At 35.0% G+C, this 15,416-nt stretch overlaps 1 protein-coding gene and 1 pseudogene across 1 annotated transcript; both read right to left on the reverse strand.

Annotated features, from left to right (window-relative positions):
• Positions 1–9,911: 9,911 nt before the first annotated feature.
• LOC124886680 lies at positions 9,912–10,788 on the reverse strand (annotated as a pseudogene).
• Positions 10,789–12,455: 1,667 nt separating this feature from the next.
• Positions 12,456–14,946, reverse strand: LOC107839510 (putative F-box protein At5g52610). The gene is made up of 3 exons (XM_047394673.1): positions 14,072–14,946; positions 13,911–13,948; positions 12,456–13,811 (listed from the first exon to the last, which is right to left on the reverse strand). Exons 1-3 carry the CDS (start codon positions 14,304–14,306, stop codon positions 12,681–12,683), a joined length of 1,404 nt encoding a protein of 467 aa, XP_047250629.1. The 5' UTR covers positions 14,307–14,946; the 3' UTR covers positions 12,456–12,680.
• Between the last annotated feature and the right edge of the window lie 470 nt (positions 14,947–15,416).

The raw sequence follows: 15,416 nt of genomic DNA on the forward strand, positions 1-15,416 counted from the left end.
TTTTTTAAAAATTTGTGTCAAGTCAATATATACCAACAAAAAGAAACTAAAGGAAAATACCTAACAAGATTTTACTTATATAAGGTTAAACATAATTCGTTACGAAATAATAATAATTGGTTATTTTTTAATTAAAACTTTGAACATTAATTATTTATTGGATTGTAGTTAATTTAATCACCTCAAAGTCAAAGCAAAAATTTGTAATATTTCATTTTAAAAAAAGTTAATATATAAAATATATTTTGCTCATATAACTTATTTGATAGTATCACTTAATTATAATAGAAGAAAAGTATCATAACTCACAAAAATTTAGAACTTAAATTATTTTACAAATATAATTGGTTATCAATACCACAAAAGTTTGGGCAAGAAAATTAATGTATATTATTTGAAAATTAAATAAAAATTATTATAAATTATAGTAGTTAACAACTTAAATTATCTAAATACATATTAAAAGTATGATTGATTGTCTATATTCTATTTGTGTCATATAAATTCAGACAAAAATAACATATGTTGAACTCGTGCTAAATCCTGGATGAATTTTAGAATGTATATGCAATCTTTTTTTAATTTTTTTTTTGTTTAAATACATTAAGATTAAAAAGACAAGTTCTAATACAGCACATCAAATACTGTATAAGAAATAATATTAGTATGAATAATACCAACATTGCTAATACAGACATTAATAATGCAAACATTACTAATACATTATATTCAAAATTATTTTTATACACTCTAACAAATGACCCCTACGTTTCAATGAAAAGAACATATACAAAAGCAAATTTCGATAAAAACATTTACAGAAATATGTTTTATTGTGTTCTCAAAGTCAAATAGCTTAAATTAAAAAGTTATAGTTTTTTATATATATAATTTTCAAAACACTTAAAATTTAAATCTAAAATATTAATTTAATTTTAACTTCAAAGAATAAGTTGACAAATAAAAAAGAAAGAGAAATGAAAACAAAGGATGTTTATGTCGGCTTAGTGGGGGAATAAAATGCAATTTTAACCTATTAGATACAAGTTACAACCCAGTGTCACATCCCTTTTTACGTACTCCAAAAAGATTTATATTTTAAGTTCGAAAGGATTTTATTATTTAAGTGACAAGAAATGAAAATTTGTTTCGGAAAAGGATTATTTACATTTTTTTACTCAGAGTCGCCACTTGGCATAATATGGTGTGCCAAGTCACCATTAGAAAATCCTTTTCAAAAACCATTTGACTCTTAAACTGGTTTGCGAACAGAGATTCCGGCTAAGGAATTCTGTTGACCGAGGGGAAGGTGTTAAGCACCTCTCGATCCCGTGGTTCAACCACGGTCGCTTGGTAGAGTGTATCGACTATTTTTTTTGGCACTAAGAAATGTATAAACTGCACAAAAAGCACGCAAAATAATCAAACAAAACAAAACAATCCGAAATGTAAAGTCCAGTCCAATTATTACAACCCGACATAAAAAAGGACTGAAAGTAAACCTACGTTAATCCTAAATTAATGCTCTACCCGACGCCTCAGGCCTTCACCATGAACGTCCTCTGGGTACATGATACCTCGGGACATTCCCCGGTGAATAAATATATACAGATACTTCGGGGCATTCCCCGGCCAAATTATACAATTGAATTAACTACGATAAACTAGAAAGAAACATTCACACGCACATTCCAACATCCAACCAAAACATCAATCTTAAATTCTTGCCTACCCGAACCCATATTGCCTATCCTTTCTCCACCTAAAACATGACACTATCGGGTTCAACAACATTCATGTTTAAATAGAATTACACTAACATCAATAAATTTAAATTAATTTGTATTCATTTTTTCATTAAGATCATCGTTCCCCAAATGCATTCTCAAAATAATTAATTATTTCTTCGACTACTAATCCAAGTTTTCAACATTCAAATTCAATATCAACCAATACACAATCAAGATTCAAATATGCCAAACACAAATCATTCACGTTATGTAAAAATTAAAGGAAGAGAAGATAGAATTGAACCTCGATACCGCTTTCAAAATTGATGTATTATTCCGCTTAAATCCAGTAGAATCCGCTTTCAAAACCTCGAGTCAAACCCCAACAACGACCAATCCAAGTTTTGATTTATCCTTTTCTGTTTTTGACAAACACAAGCACAGTTTTGGGTTGGATTTTGAGAAAATGGAGGTAGAGACGTCGTACGCCAGAATAGCAACAAACGTGACTGGAGATGCTTCTTGAGTCAAATTTGGTGGATTACCAATGAATTTTGCCGGCAATTAGAAGGCCTAGAATTTTTTGACACTTTTTCACCGGTAACGAGAATTACATCCATTAGACTTTTAATTGCGATTGCGGCAATTTTTGATTTAAAAATTCATCAAATGGATGTAAAAACAGCTTTTCTAAACGGAGACCTAAATGAAGAAATTTACAGGGAACAACCCGAAGGTTTTGTGGAAGCTATCCAAGAAAGCAAAGTATGTAAACTTAATAAATCCCTATAAGGCTTAAAACAGGCACCGAAGCAATGGCATGAAAAGTTTGATTCTTGTATGATTGAAAATGAGTTTAAAACAAATGAGTGTGATAAGTACATATATCATAAGTATTGGAATAATTCACGTGTTATTATTTGCCTATATATTGATGATTTATTGATCTTTGGCTCTAATATGAATATTATTGATGTGACTAAAAATATTCTAAGAAGCCGTTTTGAAATGAAAGATTTTGGTGATGCAAATTTTATTCTAGGAATAAAAATTACTAGAACATGTGATGGGATTTTCCTTGACCAGTCACAATATGCTGAGAAAATATTGAAAAAATATAATTTCCATAATTGCAAGCATGTAGTAGCTTCATTTGATTCAAGTGTTCACCTGTTTCCTGTAGAAAGTGAACAGAAGTTATAAATCAAAAGGAATATGCCAGCATAATTGAAAGTTTGAGATATATGACTGATTGCACTAGGCCTAATATTGCATATGCAGTAGGAGTACTTAGCAGGTTTACTAGAAAGACAGGTAATGAACAATGGCATGCTATAATAAGAGTACTGAGATATTTAATTGGAAAAAAAATTGTGGTTTGTTCTATCCAAGCTATCCTGCTGTACTTGAAGGCTTTTGTGATGCTGTAACGCCCCAAGAACGGGTCTCGAGGCATCACACGGTGGTTAAGGCTACAAGTAGCCCTAAGCGAACCCTTTGAGCCATTTTTATACCATTCAACACTTATCAATAGGATTACTATAATCAATCATTAAAATATCCTCCATAATATCATAATTCAAAATGAAAGAGATGCGGAAAGTAACAAAATACGACGTATCATGACAACTCCAAACATCTAGTCTAGTCTGACAAGACTCTAATAATCAACAAAATTAGAGAGCCATTGGGACATGCCCCAACTGACTCATGCTCAATGCCAGAGGTAAACAACTCGAATGAAACATAAGCCTGAATATCACGTCCTCGGATCATGAGGACTCACTACAACAGAGGATGTAGATCAGCGTTCCCAAAAAATTACTGTCGAGCCTGGGACTGAGCACCTGAACCTACATTCTGAGAAAATGTAGCCCACGTACGGATACGTGGGTCAGTACCATGGAATATGGACTGAGTATATGGGGTTGTATGCAAGTTTTGAATAAAACAAATATCACAAGTATCCATAGGAAAATATGCACGCTGTAATAAAAGACTCACATAACTCGAATAAAATCATCATAATCATAAGAGAGCAAGATATATCAGGTAAAATATGTGAGTCATCATAATAAGTTCTCAATTCACTTTATCTCAATTTCAAATCATCAAAACAATCAAATCTCATAACAATTCTCTTTAGAATATATCCTTTCAATCTTTCGAAAACAACAACTTTCTCAAAATCAGTCTTTCAAGCGAATATATTTTCATCTTAGATAGAAAAGTACACACGCACACATTGGGAGTCTCTTACAACCGATATAAACCATGTGAGCTACATGGAGTCCAACGTCCAACCCACGTTGGGGAGAGCTGTCCTATCCTTGCCATCGGAGTAGGATATTAATCATTCTTTCACTAGTGATCACTATATCAATCAGCCTTAGGCTTACATCCTACGGGGGCACGTAGTTCTAGGAAAGTACCAATTAGAGCTATACCTCCCACTCGGTGCTAAAGACTACTCCCGTACTTAGCTCATATCTTTTCAAAAGAAAATCCACAACAACACAATTCAACAATTCATAACGGGAGCCATCATGCTACCCCCTTATCATAATCAATCAAAATGTGGATTTCTTTTCTCATTCGAGTTCAAAAATAACTATTTCAAGATCAAAAGTTCAAATCAATCCAATCACAAAGTGTGTATAACACATTACTTCATAAATATCATAATCTCAAATCGGGTTCAAAACCCATAATATACTTGGTCAAAACATTTCAAGATTTACACTTTATGTAGCAAACATGTGTACTTCATACCAAAATCTGGAAATTCAACTTTAAACATGATATTCACATCAAATTCATGAAATTTATCTTCAAAACATCAAAAATAGTGTAACTTCTTCAACAAGAATATAGAATACAAGTTTCCATCTCAAAGTCAAAATAAAGCATGAAAAATCATATATATTCGTAAAATAATATAATTTTTGGGCACAAGAATGAATGGAGGTTCTTGTTGAAATCCCCACATACCTCAAATATGAACTTTAGGATGACTTTCTGAACAACGAAGTAATTCTCGCGAACTTTTGGATTCCCCACGTAGCCTTCGTGACAAGGATTCCGAATATGTAAAAATAATGAAGTTTCCACGGTTAAATCTCTAGGTGTAATGGTTTTTATATTGAAACCCTAAGAGAGTTTTCTTGAAGTTTTTGATGAAACTAGGTGTCAAGCCTCAAATCCTACTGGGGCGGACTGGCACCCATAACCGAGGAGGCCCGGGAGAACCAACTCATAACCTTATACTTCCCATGCATACCTCTATGACAACCCAAAATTCGGACAGCATCATGTCGCGTATAAAAGGAAATAATCACCTGTATAAGCTCGAGTACACATATATATGTATATACAATACTTGGCCGTTGGAGCTATCACGTCTATTAACAAAACACCACCTTGACTGTACATTAGGTCTACAAAGCCTCTAGACAATACACCGAGTTTAACTAAGGTCAGGACACACCCCGTCATATAACTAATTTCTATACAATACCAAAAGTGACTAGATATGACACGAAAATCCCCGAAGCAAACTGGAGCTCACCAAAAGCAGCTGGATACCCTGGTTCCTACTTGTGTGGTGTATGAGCTGAGGTACCTGTGCCTACAGCATGAAATGCAGGTCCCCGTGGGGGACGTCAGTACGAAATATGTACTGAGTATGTAAAGCTGTAGATAATCACATATGATATGGGAGCTCAATAGAAATCAGAAACAAGTGAATAAATTGTAATAGGAGTGGACCACACTTACTAGAACTTCTGAAAACCTGTACATTGTATTTATTCAATCACTCTATCTTCGTTCTTATCATCTTTGTAATAATTACTGTATTGTACTGTGACCATTAGGCTACCTCCAGTACATATTAACTGGGATCGACCCATGATAGGCTTATGCCCCTGGGATACCACCCATAAACATATAAATAGGGATTCGACCCATGACAGGCTTATGCCCTTGGGATACCACCCGATAGGATAGAACTTCCATCACTTAGTTCAATTAATCTTTGAGATTGTTATTTCGGTCGCCACCGCATTTTTGATACTTTGAAACAATGATACATCAATAAGAGACATATAAATAGACCATCAATGCAATAACAATGAAACAAGAACTCATTGGCACATCAATGAAGTGTTTTGGAGTCATCATTGCCATAACAATAAAGTAGGAACTTATTCGTATATCAATGTTTTGGAGTCATTAATAGCACATGGATCTTGTTTGAGTAACCGGATACCTTCTGACATTCATTAGTGCAATAAACATATAAGATTTGGAAAACAAGTAAGTATTGGAATGTCTTGACATCTTGTAGGGTGGAAACAAGTTCATTGGTAACGTAGGACATCATACAAAACCATTATGGATCACATATTATTGAATAACTTTGGAAACTTTCTTAATAGAACAATTGTTCACTTCCATGCCAAAGATATGGTATAGAGTATGCTTTACATACCTGACTGTCAACCTTCAATACTAGTCCTAAATGGACTTCCCGTCTTTTTGGATTACTTATCTACAATGAACATATATAGCAATCTAGTATTAGCAACCAAACGTCACAATTCAATTAATTGAATTCACCAAACTAGTGGTTAAGTAGTAAGACTTAATTACACCATAAAGGGTGTCACCTTAACCCTCTTATACTCCAATTATATTCACATGCCATGCATATTCATACAACATCCTCCAATATTAAGTTTGGATTCATTTATCCTTCCAACCAATCCATTAAATCAAATTAAGCCATAGACATAAATAATCATCAATTCAATAGTATATCACCATATCCACCTTCCATAACTCAATTACCATATCCACCTTCCACAATTCAATACAACCAAACCATGCAAAATAGTCCATAACCCTATTTCCATCACCTTTCAATAACATCCAATACATATAATCCTCTATCACACATATACATATGGAAAAGAACAAAGGCAAACAACATTCATACCTTAGAATTCACCTCTTGATTATGCAATCCTGTTTGCACAAATAATAGGTGCCGTTCGAAGCTCTCGAGATGACAAATGCAGTTATCAGATTACTTTGAAATTTCTACGGTTGAATCAAAAGTAATTTAAAGGTCAAATTTGGCTAGGGTTTGTTCTTTCTCAATGATTGATGATGAAAATGAATTTTTGAACTCATATACATGTATATATACACATATTCCCGTCCATAATATAATAGGAAAAGACCAAAATGCCTTTAAAACTTAAATAATGTCAAATCTGTCCTTTGGTGGACTGTTTTGATCAGCTAAAGTAGATCGACCATAACGCTTTGCTCCGATATCGGATTTGGGTGAAATTGGTATCATTGGAAATACAATTCAAAGGGATTTCATTTCATATAAAGTAGGCCACCCAGTTCGTCCTGTACAAGGAGTTATGGTCATTTGAAGTTGACCCTAAAAATCTGTTTTAATAGGATGAAGTAAAACGTGTATAACTCCTTACTCAGACGTTGGATTTGGATGAAACCAATTGCATTGGAAATAAGACTCAAAGATCTTTCTTTTCATAGGTTGCAGTTCTCCCAGTTCATTATATTAAGGGAGTTATGATCGTTCGACGTTTACCCAAAAATTCGTGCAGGAAATTTTCCTGCACATTTACTATTCCTAAATATCCCAGCCACCGTTTTATAGTTTCGAACGTGCTAGATTATATCCGAAACCTATCCGTTTTTGGAAATATTTATATCGTTGGAAAGCTTATTCAATAACCTACGCATGGAACCATCGACGGGCAAATTTTGGTATAAATAAAATAAAAAATTAATCCCATATAAATAAGACCAATTCACGTACTTGAATACATGGTGTTACACTAGGTGAATTTTGCTCTTCTTGGGATTAAATCCCGTGTTAGAGAAGATAGGAGCATTTAAAATTATGAAAATATCATTAATGAAATGGATGGGATTGCAGGAAAATGGCCAGGCGCGATCTAGCAGGCGTCGCCTAGTGGATCGCCCGCGATAAGCCAGGCGGCGCGGGCTGGATCGCCCCTTTGCAAAAACGTTAAGGCCCGCGATAAGGCCGGCGGCACCTGCTAATCGCCCGCTGCCACTGTTTTGTACACCCAAACATGGTCTTAGGCTCGTCTAAAAATTTTGAAACTCACCCGGAACATCCTACGACCTTGCCCCATCACAACGCAACAAAAATCTCAGAAAACAAAGGTCGGGAAGGTCACGAAATAATTCAATAAATATTCAAGGTTCAAAATAAAACTAAGTGTGGAAACAAAGCATGAACACTTAGTAAAATTTCTAAGTGTTAGGCTCACTTAACTCATTTCGAAGGCTTTAACGACGCGAAAAATTTTTGGGGTCTTACAGATGTGGATTGAAATACTTTATCAGGTGATTCCTTATCCACTACTGGTTATGTATTTACTTTGGGTGGTGGTGCTATTTGTTGGAAGTCTAACAAGCAAACAATTATTGCTAGCTCTACCATGTAGGCTGAACTAATTGCTTTAGCTTCAGCTAGTGAAGAAGCGAATTGGTTGAGGGATTTATTATTTCAAATACCTTATTTTGAAAAATCAATTCCTCCTATATTTATTCATTGTGATTGTACCACTGTAATTGGTAGAGTTCAAAACCGTTGTTACAACGGTAAATCCAGACCTATATGGAGAAAGCACACTAATGTGAAATCATATTTGACAAATGCTACCATTAATGTTGATTATGTCAAATCTTGTGATAATCTTGCAGATCCGTTGGCCAAGGTCTTGGCTAGAGAAAAGGTCTGGAGTACATCGAGGGGGATGGGATTGAAGCCTATTAAATCTCAAGACATATGTGAGGAAACCCAACCTGGGGACTAGAGATCCTATACCAGGTTCAATGGGAAAAACGAATCACCTGATGATTTGTTGCGAAAAATACACTATTTATTTATCCCTCCCAATGATGTGAGTGCATTTGCCTGTAATGATTGTGAGGTTGAGTTTATTAAACTCTTAATGAATATCTGTAGCTCTTATGAGTGAGGTGCTAAATTACAGGAGCACTCTCGACGGATTTCACCTATGTGAGTGTGTAGGCAGATCGCATCCTAATGAGAATTAGGCTCATTCTCAAAAGACACTCATTAAAATCGGGATAGCACAAGGCCGTAATTTGCTGGCTAAAAAGTTCATATCAACACCTTGACTATTATGTGTAAGCAGTAACTTTTTTATTTCCCCAAAGCAGTCATAGTTCAAGTTTGAGACCACTACGACTCTAGAGTAAAAATTACTATTTTACTAAGTGGAGGTTTAATGCGGAGCACACCTACACTATGCATAATAATCTTCCGTCAACTAGTGGACTCCCTTGCTAATATTTAAAAATGAGTGGGGGATTGAAGTGATATTTTTTAAATATTAATTTTTTAATATAGATTATCTCAATTATTCTTAGTGGAATTCATCATACCTTATCAGAAACTTTGTAAGTGTCACTCTTCATTTTGCTTTTGATTATCCCCTCTTTAAATATTTTCAAGTGCTTTGTGCACTATATCTTTTGTTTATGAATGAAACCTTCTTCATGCTTCTATTAAGAAGAAATACACGGCAATGACAGAGTGTAGAAAAGACAGAAGAAGGAAGAAAATTGTTATACCACATAAATATTAAAGAGAGTTTATTAATTGATGGGAGGTGTTAATTATTGTGTTGAGCTTTTAAATCCAATTTGTGTTCAGAGTTTTGAGTTATATTGTGAAGGTTGTTGTTTCCTGGAGGGGACAAGTCAAGGTGTATTACTGCTGGACCGGAGAAACAATTACCGCAATGGGCTTGAATCTCCTTAAAGAGAGCGAGATATCCGCGCCTCAGTCGAAGAAGATAGTATTTATTTTCTTCACTTGTAATATTTTTAGTTGTAATATTTATTGCAATTTATTGTAATATTCACCAACACAACAAATAGGCAAATGAGCCTCTTTTCTTTGAAGTCCTCAGACGCCACTTAGTGAGACTATAAAGGATAATTAGTGTTGTAATAAATGGCAAATACTTTCACAGATAACGATGTGAATAAGGATTTATATCCCATATATCAATTGAAAAACCATGACAAAGGTGGAGGAGAGTAGAAAATGTGCATTGGTCATTATGACATTCAAGATATTAGAAATTTGAATCTTTACCGACTCATGTCCTCGGCTTGTACTAACTTCTAAATCATTTAATGTACAAATTGGTTGACCATAAATTCATATTTTTATTGATTAACACTACAAGGAATCACTGAGAATCTGTAAGCAATATAATTAGCAAAAGCAAACAATGGAGCTGCTTTCTCTTGATCAAATCCAGCAAGCTTAGCTTTTGCATCTCTGTTTAACACCTCCGCAAACTTCCTAGACTTGTCAATACCTATCAATTTTGGATAAGTTACCTTCTCAGCAACTAAGTCCTTCCCAGTTGTTTTCCCCAATTGCTGAGAAGACTTTGTGACATCTTTATTTCATCCACAACTTGAAATAATAAGCCAATACATCTTGCAAACTTCCTTAGCTTTTCCACATCTTCATTTGCTGCCCCTCCTAAGATAGCCCCTAGCACAACAGACCACCCTAATAAAGCTGCAGTCTTGTGCAAATGAATGAACTCAAAATGCTTCAAATCAATATCAGAAATGCCCTCAGATATTATAACCTGTCCAGCTACAAGTCCCTTAGCACCAATACCTCATAGATTCATGAATCTTGCTCGGTTCCTTTAACAAGACTGCAGAATCCAAAGCCTTGTTCGCAGATTTAGCCTTTTCAAGAACGTACTCTTTGAACTCCATTGCTATTTGCTTGTTTCTTGATCTTGTGTTCCTCTGTTTGCTTCTCTGTAAGAACAACTGAGAAAGAAAAAGAAGAATTCTTGGAAAATTTCACCTTCATATTAGGCAAGAATCTGGTGGAGCAAAAACTGAATCTGTCGTTATTTCCAACTTCACAGAAGGCATAATGGGTGTGACCCCAAGTTGTAATTGTTGTTGAAAGAGTCATTCTTTGAATCTAATTTTCTCAATTATTTGTGAAAGCTGAAGAAGAAGAAGAAGGGGGTTGCGACAATACAGGAAATTACTATTACCAGTCTAGAAGACCAATGATCTAATAAACATGGGATAATCTCTTCACATGAATAAAAATAGATCAAGAAGCCCTAGATAGCTTGCTCAGCAGTTTAGGGAGAGAGATGAGGGGTAGAAGGATCCCAAGTCCAGAGGATTATGGTGCATAGAGAGAGAAATATAATAAAATAATATTTTAAAATATATAAATAAAATTAAAATTAAACCAAGTGCACTGTTAAATGCCAGAACATACATAATACTATTATGATTACGGTGAAGTTGTAAAAAATAGTTCCACTGGCAGTGGACACAAGTTAATCTCATCGAGTTGGGTAATTTAACCATTAACAAAATCTAAGATTCTGTCAGCCATCATGTTGGTTAGCATCGAGTCCCAAATCCAAAATGTTGTAATGGTCTTATGAAGTCCTTTAATGGAATTTTGTTTATGTCATCATTTTGTGTCCTTCTCTTCTTATAGGTCTCACATGAATCAGAGTTCGTTGGTGCCATGCGAAAGCATGAGCATGAGTAGAACGTGTAACTCATCAGCCAAAATACAAAGAACAACGATGTTCTTGAGCATAAAATGAACTTCAACATGAACTAGATCATTATAGCTCGATGGGTAGAGTCCTAAAAAACACAGATAAGTCCCCTAATGATGATGATGGAGGAGGGTGACAAGTGATCTTAGTTTTTTTAATTGTTTTAGACAAAAAAAGTTGCTATTTTCCTAAAAATAGACAATTTAACTTTTGCAAGCACTGGTATAAAGGATCTTGGCAAGACTTCTCTCATGTTAATTAGGAATTAAGTCTATATACGATACTCGTGTCTTACGTATTCATAGTTTCTCTAATATTATCTTGGCAAGACTTTTCAATTGACCTTTCAGATTGTTTACATACTTTAATCTGATAAATTTCTTCTGTTAATTAGGAATAAGTCTATCATATCTGACTAATGGAAACGGCAAGGCCGGCCTTCTAAAATCACTTTGATCGCAAGAAGTGCAATTGCGTTTTAAGGAAATATCTACGCATTTTACTTATTATTAGTAATAATTTTTGGAAATAGCTATGCATTTTACTTGTTTGTATTAGTAATAATTTTTTGCATCCATACGACGAATATTTACCAATTCACTAATCATAGGTATGATATTAAGTGTCATTTTCTGAATTTAATTCAGTAAGCATGATACCGTTGTCACAGATAAGGGCAAGAAAAGGAAGAAAGTAAACGAGGAAAATAAAATCATAGCATGTCGTCTGGCTCATCTAAAGCTTTATCGTGGATTGGCTTGGCATATTTTATAATTGAGATGTGCTGAAATCCGACAAATTCAATAGTCTTGCGGAATTCAAAGAAACCATCCAATTAAAAAGAGGGGGATTTCAATCACCTTTTTCCTACCAAAGCCATAGATAGCTCGCAAGAGCATAAAATACGCAGGCAACTTCAGTAAATGAAAATTTGCAAGCAACAGACATAAGAACAAGAGGTCTGCACTTTATAGCCGGGGCAAAAGTTCCTAGCATACACAAGCAAATATTAAGTAAATATGACCAAATCAAACTCTCTATAAACCATCCCTTTCTCAAAGGATTCACACGACGAGGCCATAATTCATAAATATAATTGTTAGAACAAGAGGTCCATACATTATGTCCGAAAAATAAACATTAAAAGAATTAGATACCCAAAAGTGCTTGTATAGAACAACATACCCACCCATAGTTATCCTGAAAGTGAGGTCCGAAGAGGTAATTCATAAACTTTAGAGACGTTTCTAATAGAAACTCAAACTCAAAGCAAACACTAAATAACTAATTTTGGAGAAATCAAGCTTTCTCTATAAACGATTCCTTTCTCAAAGGTTCCTCCGCGTTCAGGCCAAAATCCAAATTTTCCTTTGAATGTCTGGAATGTAAAACAGCTAGGTACCCCACATTGATGTGGGAATTCCCCAGGTGCATATAGTAGCAGCCCACCATCTGGAAACCTATATCGTGGTTTGGCTATAACAAGACCATTGAATTGTAAGGTACACAATACTATCCAAGATTCCTTGACACCATAGTCTTTCATAGCCCACAACTTAAAAGAACCCAATGAACCATCATTAGTAGTAGTATAATAGCAAAGCATTCCATCCAATAATGAAAGGCCAAAATCTGGGCGGTAGTTAACCTTTTTCCCCATCTCCTCTAGCAAAGGTACGTCTCCGTACACCTCATTTGAAATACTAAATGAAACCACATAAAACTTTCCTGATACGTTCAAATCACCAAGCCAATGAAAAGCTCCATGTACACATACCAAAGGCTCCATAGGAATATTTTTACTTGGGCGAGGAAGAATCTCCATTTCATGTCCTGTCGTAGGGCAAACGGCAGTTGGATGGTTACAAATTTTCCTCCAAAACCTTGTTTTAAGCGTGAGAATTTCCATGGATTTTTGTAGACGCATGTCCAATTTAAGGATCTTATAGCCATCAGTGGCATCATCATATCCCAATACGAAACAAGTGCACATTGCCTCAAATTCTGTATGGGGAAGTAGTGCGGTTTCTCTTGTTAAGGGGTTCCACAAGAAAAGCTGTGTATCAGCAGCAAGAAGAGCCAAGCCGTCGAAAGAAGAAAAGATGTGATAACGATCCACATAGTGGGTTAAAGGGGGATCGAGTTGTTGTACATCCTCAAAAGTGGATAAAGAAGAAGAATAGAATTTAAACCTTGAGGGAGCAGTGTCACTGAACATTTTGCGAATAAGAAGCTTTTGGGAAGTTGAATCAGGACTCTGACGCTGCTTCTTCATTATCATCTTATGAAAATAAGGATCTGATATTAATGCCTCCCAAGTTTTGGAGACACATTTGAAGCGAAGAAGAGAGCGCAAGGGTAACCTGCTGAGGATATCCACAAGTATTTGCTCTTGGAAATGAATTGCCTACATAGGGGACAAGGTGGCAAGTGGTATTGAAGACATTAAAGTAACAGCCTTGAAAACTCAATTTAAAGTAACAGCACAGCTTAAATCAGAAGTCACCTGCTGATCATAATCTATCTTCTTCACGACTCTCTTCCCTGCAATCAAGTAAAAAATGAAATCTTTAAGAAAGTCGTAGGCTCAAACGCAGCCCTTGATTGGTTTTAATTCAAAAATAAATGAAGAAGCAGGCACGAGAGAGCGCAAAAAGAAACAGGTACCCTTGCGAATTTGACCGTGAGGTACTGATTTCTTCTTCAACAGCTTCTTCTTCCCCGAATGTTGGCATTTCAAAATATTTGCCTTTTTTCTCGATTCAAGATCTACCTTTTTTGCTTCGTTATATGGTTGGATCTGAATGATAGGGGGGATTCTCTGCTTCTCCATTTGCTGCTCTGACTGAGAAAATCCATTTTCAGTTTGGAAATGCTTTCTCTTTGCTACTTTGACAGGCATTGGATTCCGAAAACCCTTCAGATGAACACGGCGGAATAATGGCTCTCTTCATTTTAGATGGGTTTAGACTAGGCAATTTTAGCACAACTGGGCTGGATGGATGGATAACCGCTTTCTAATTGGACAAACGTAATGGGTCGGGTCAACTGCAAACTCACTGTACAATTTAGTAAAGTAAAACACACGCCCAAACTATAATTCCAACCCATTCCTCATTTTCAAAATTTGTGTCTTTATACAAAAAAAAAAAAAAATTAGGGGAAAGGACAAAAATAACACCTAAAATAAAATAATTCTATAAAATTAGCATCCAAATTTGTAATACCCGTAAGTAGCCACTCGCGAGTCACATTATAAACCCGCTAAATAGCCTTTCCACATTAACTGCATATAACGGGAAAATAAAAATAAAAAAATCAAATTACAACTTTACCTTCTTTTCTTTTCAATCACAAATTTCTTTCCCTTCAAACACCTAATTCTCCGTTCATTACCTTTTCTGATACTCATCTTTACCTTTTACATTCCACAATCCTGTATAAATCTCTAAAAATTTGCTCACAATTGATACAAAAAAATGGATACAACTTCTGTTTTAGTACCAATAATGATTAAATATGGAGGTGAATGGATATTTGAGGTTGAATTTAAGAATTTCATCATCAATGGAGTTTTGTTCGATTCTGCTTTACTTACGGTGTATTTGTTGCTGAATTGTATAAACAGTTGAATATAGATGTAACTAAAGGTTTATTGGATATCAAATACACTGTCACAGCCGAATCTATGCCTATATACAATGACATGAGTGTCAAATTGTATATGCAGATGAAGAAAAAAAATCTCGATATCAATAAGTATCCATTGTGTATAACACTCATCCCTGTCGAATTTCCAGCTGGTGAATTATCAGATTCTATACAGATTGTCGAAGCAAATCACTTTCCTGCCATTAAAGATAATTTCTATGAGGAACACTTGGAAGATGAGCCAAAGCCTATCATAATGGATCCTCTTTATATGGATGTTGAAGAAGGGCAATTGTATTAGGATAAAAATACAATAAGTAGCGTTATGAACATCATTGTAATCTGACATATATTTCAATTT

Source organism: Capsicum annuum, chromosome 8 (genome assembly GCF_002878395.1).
Source record: "Capsicum annuum cultivar UCD-10X-F1 chromosome 8, UCD10Xv1.1, whole genome shotgun sequence".
Taxonomy (NCBI): Eukaryota; Viridiplantae; Streptophyta; class Magnoliopsida; order Solanales; family Solanaceae; genus Capsicum; species Capsicum annuum.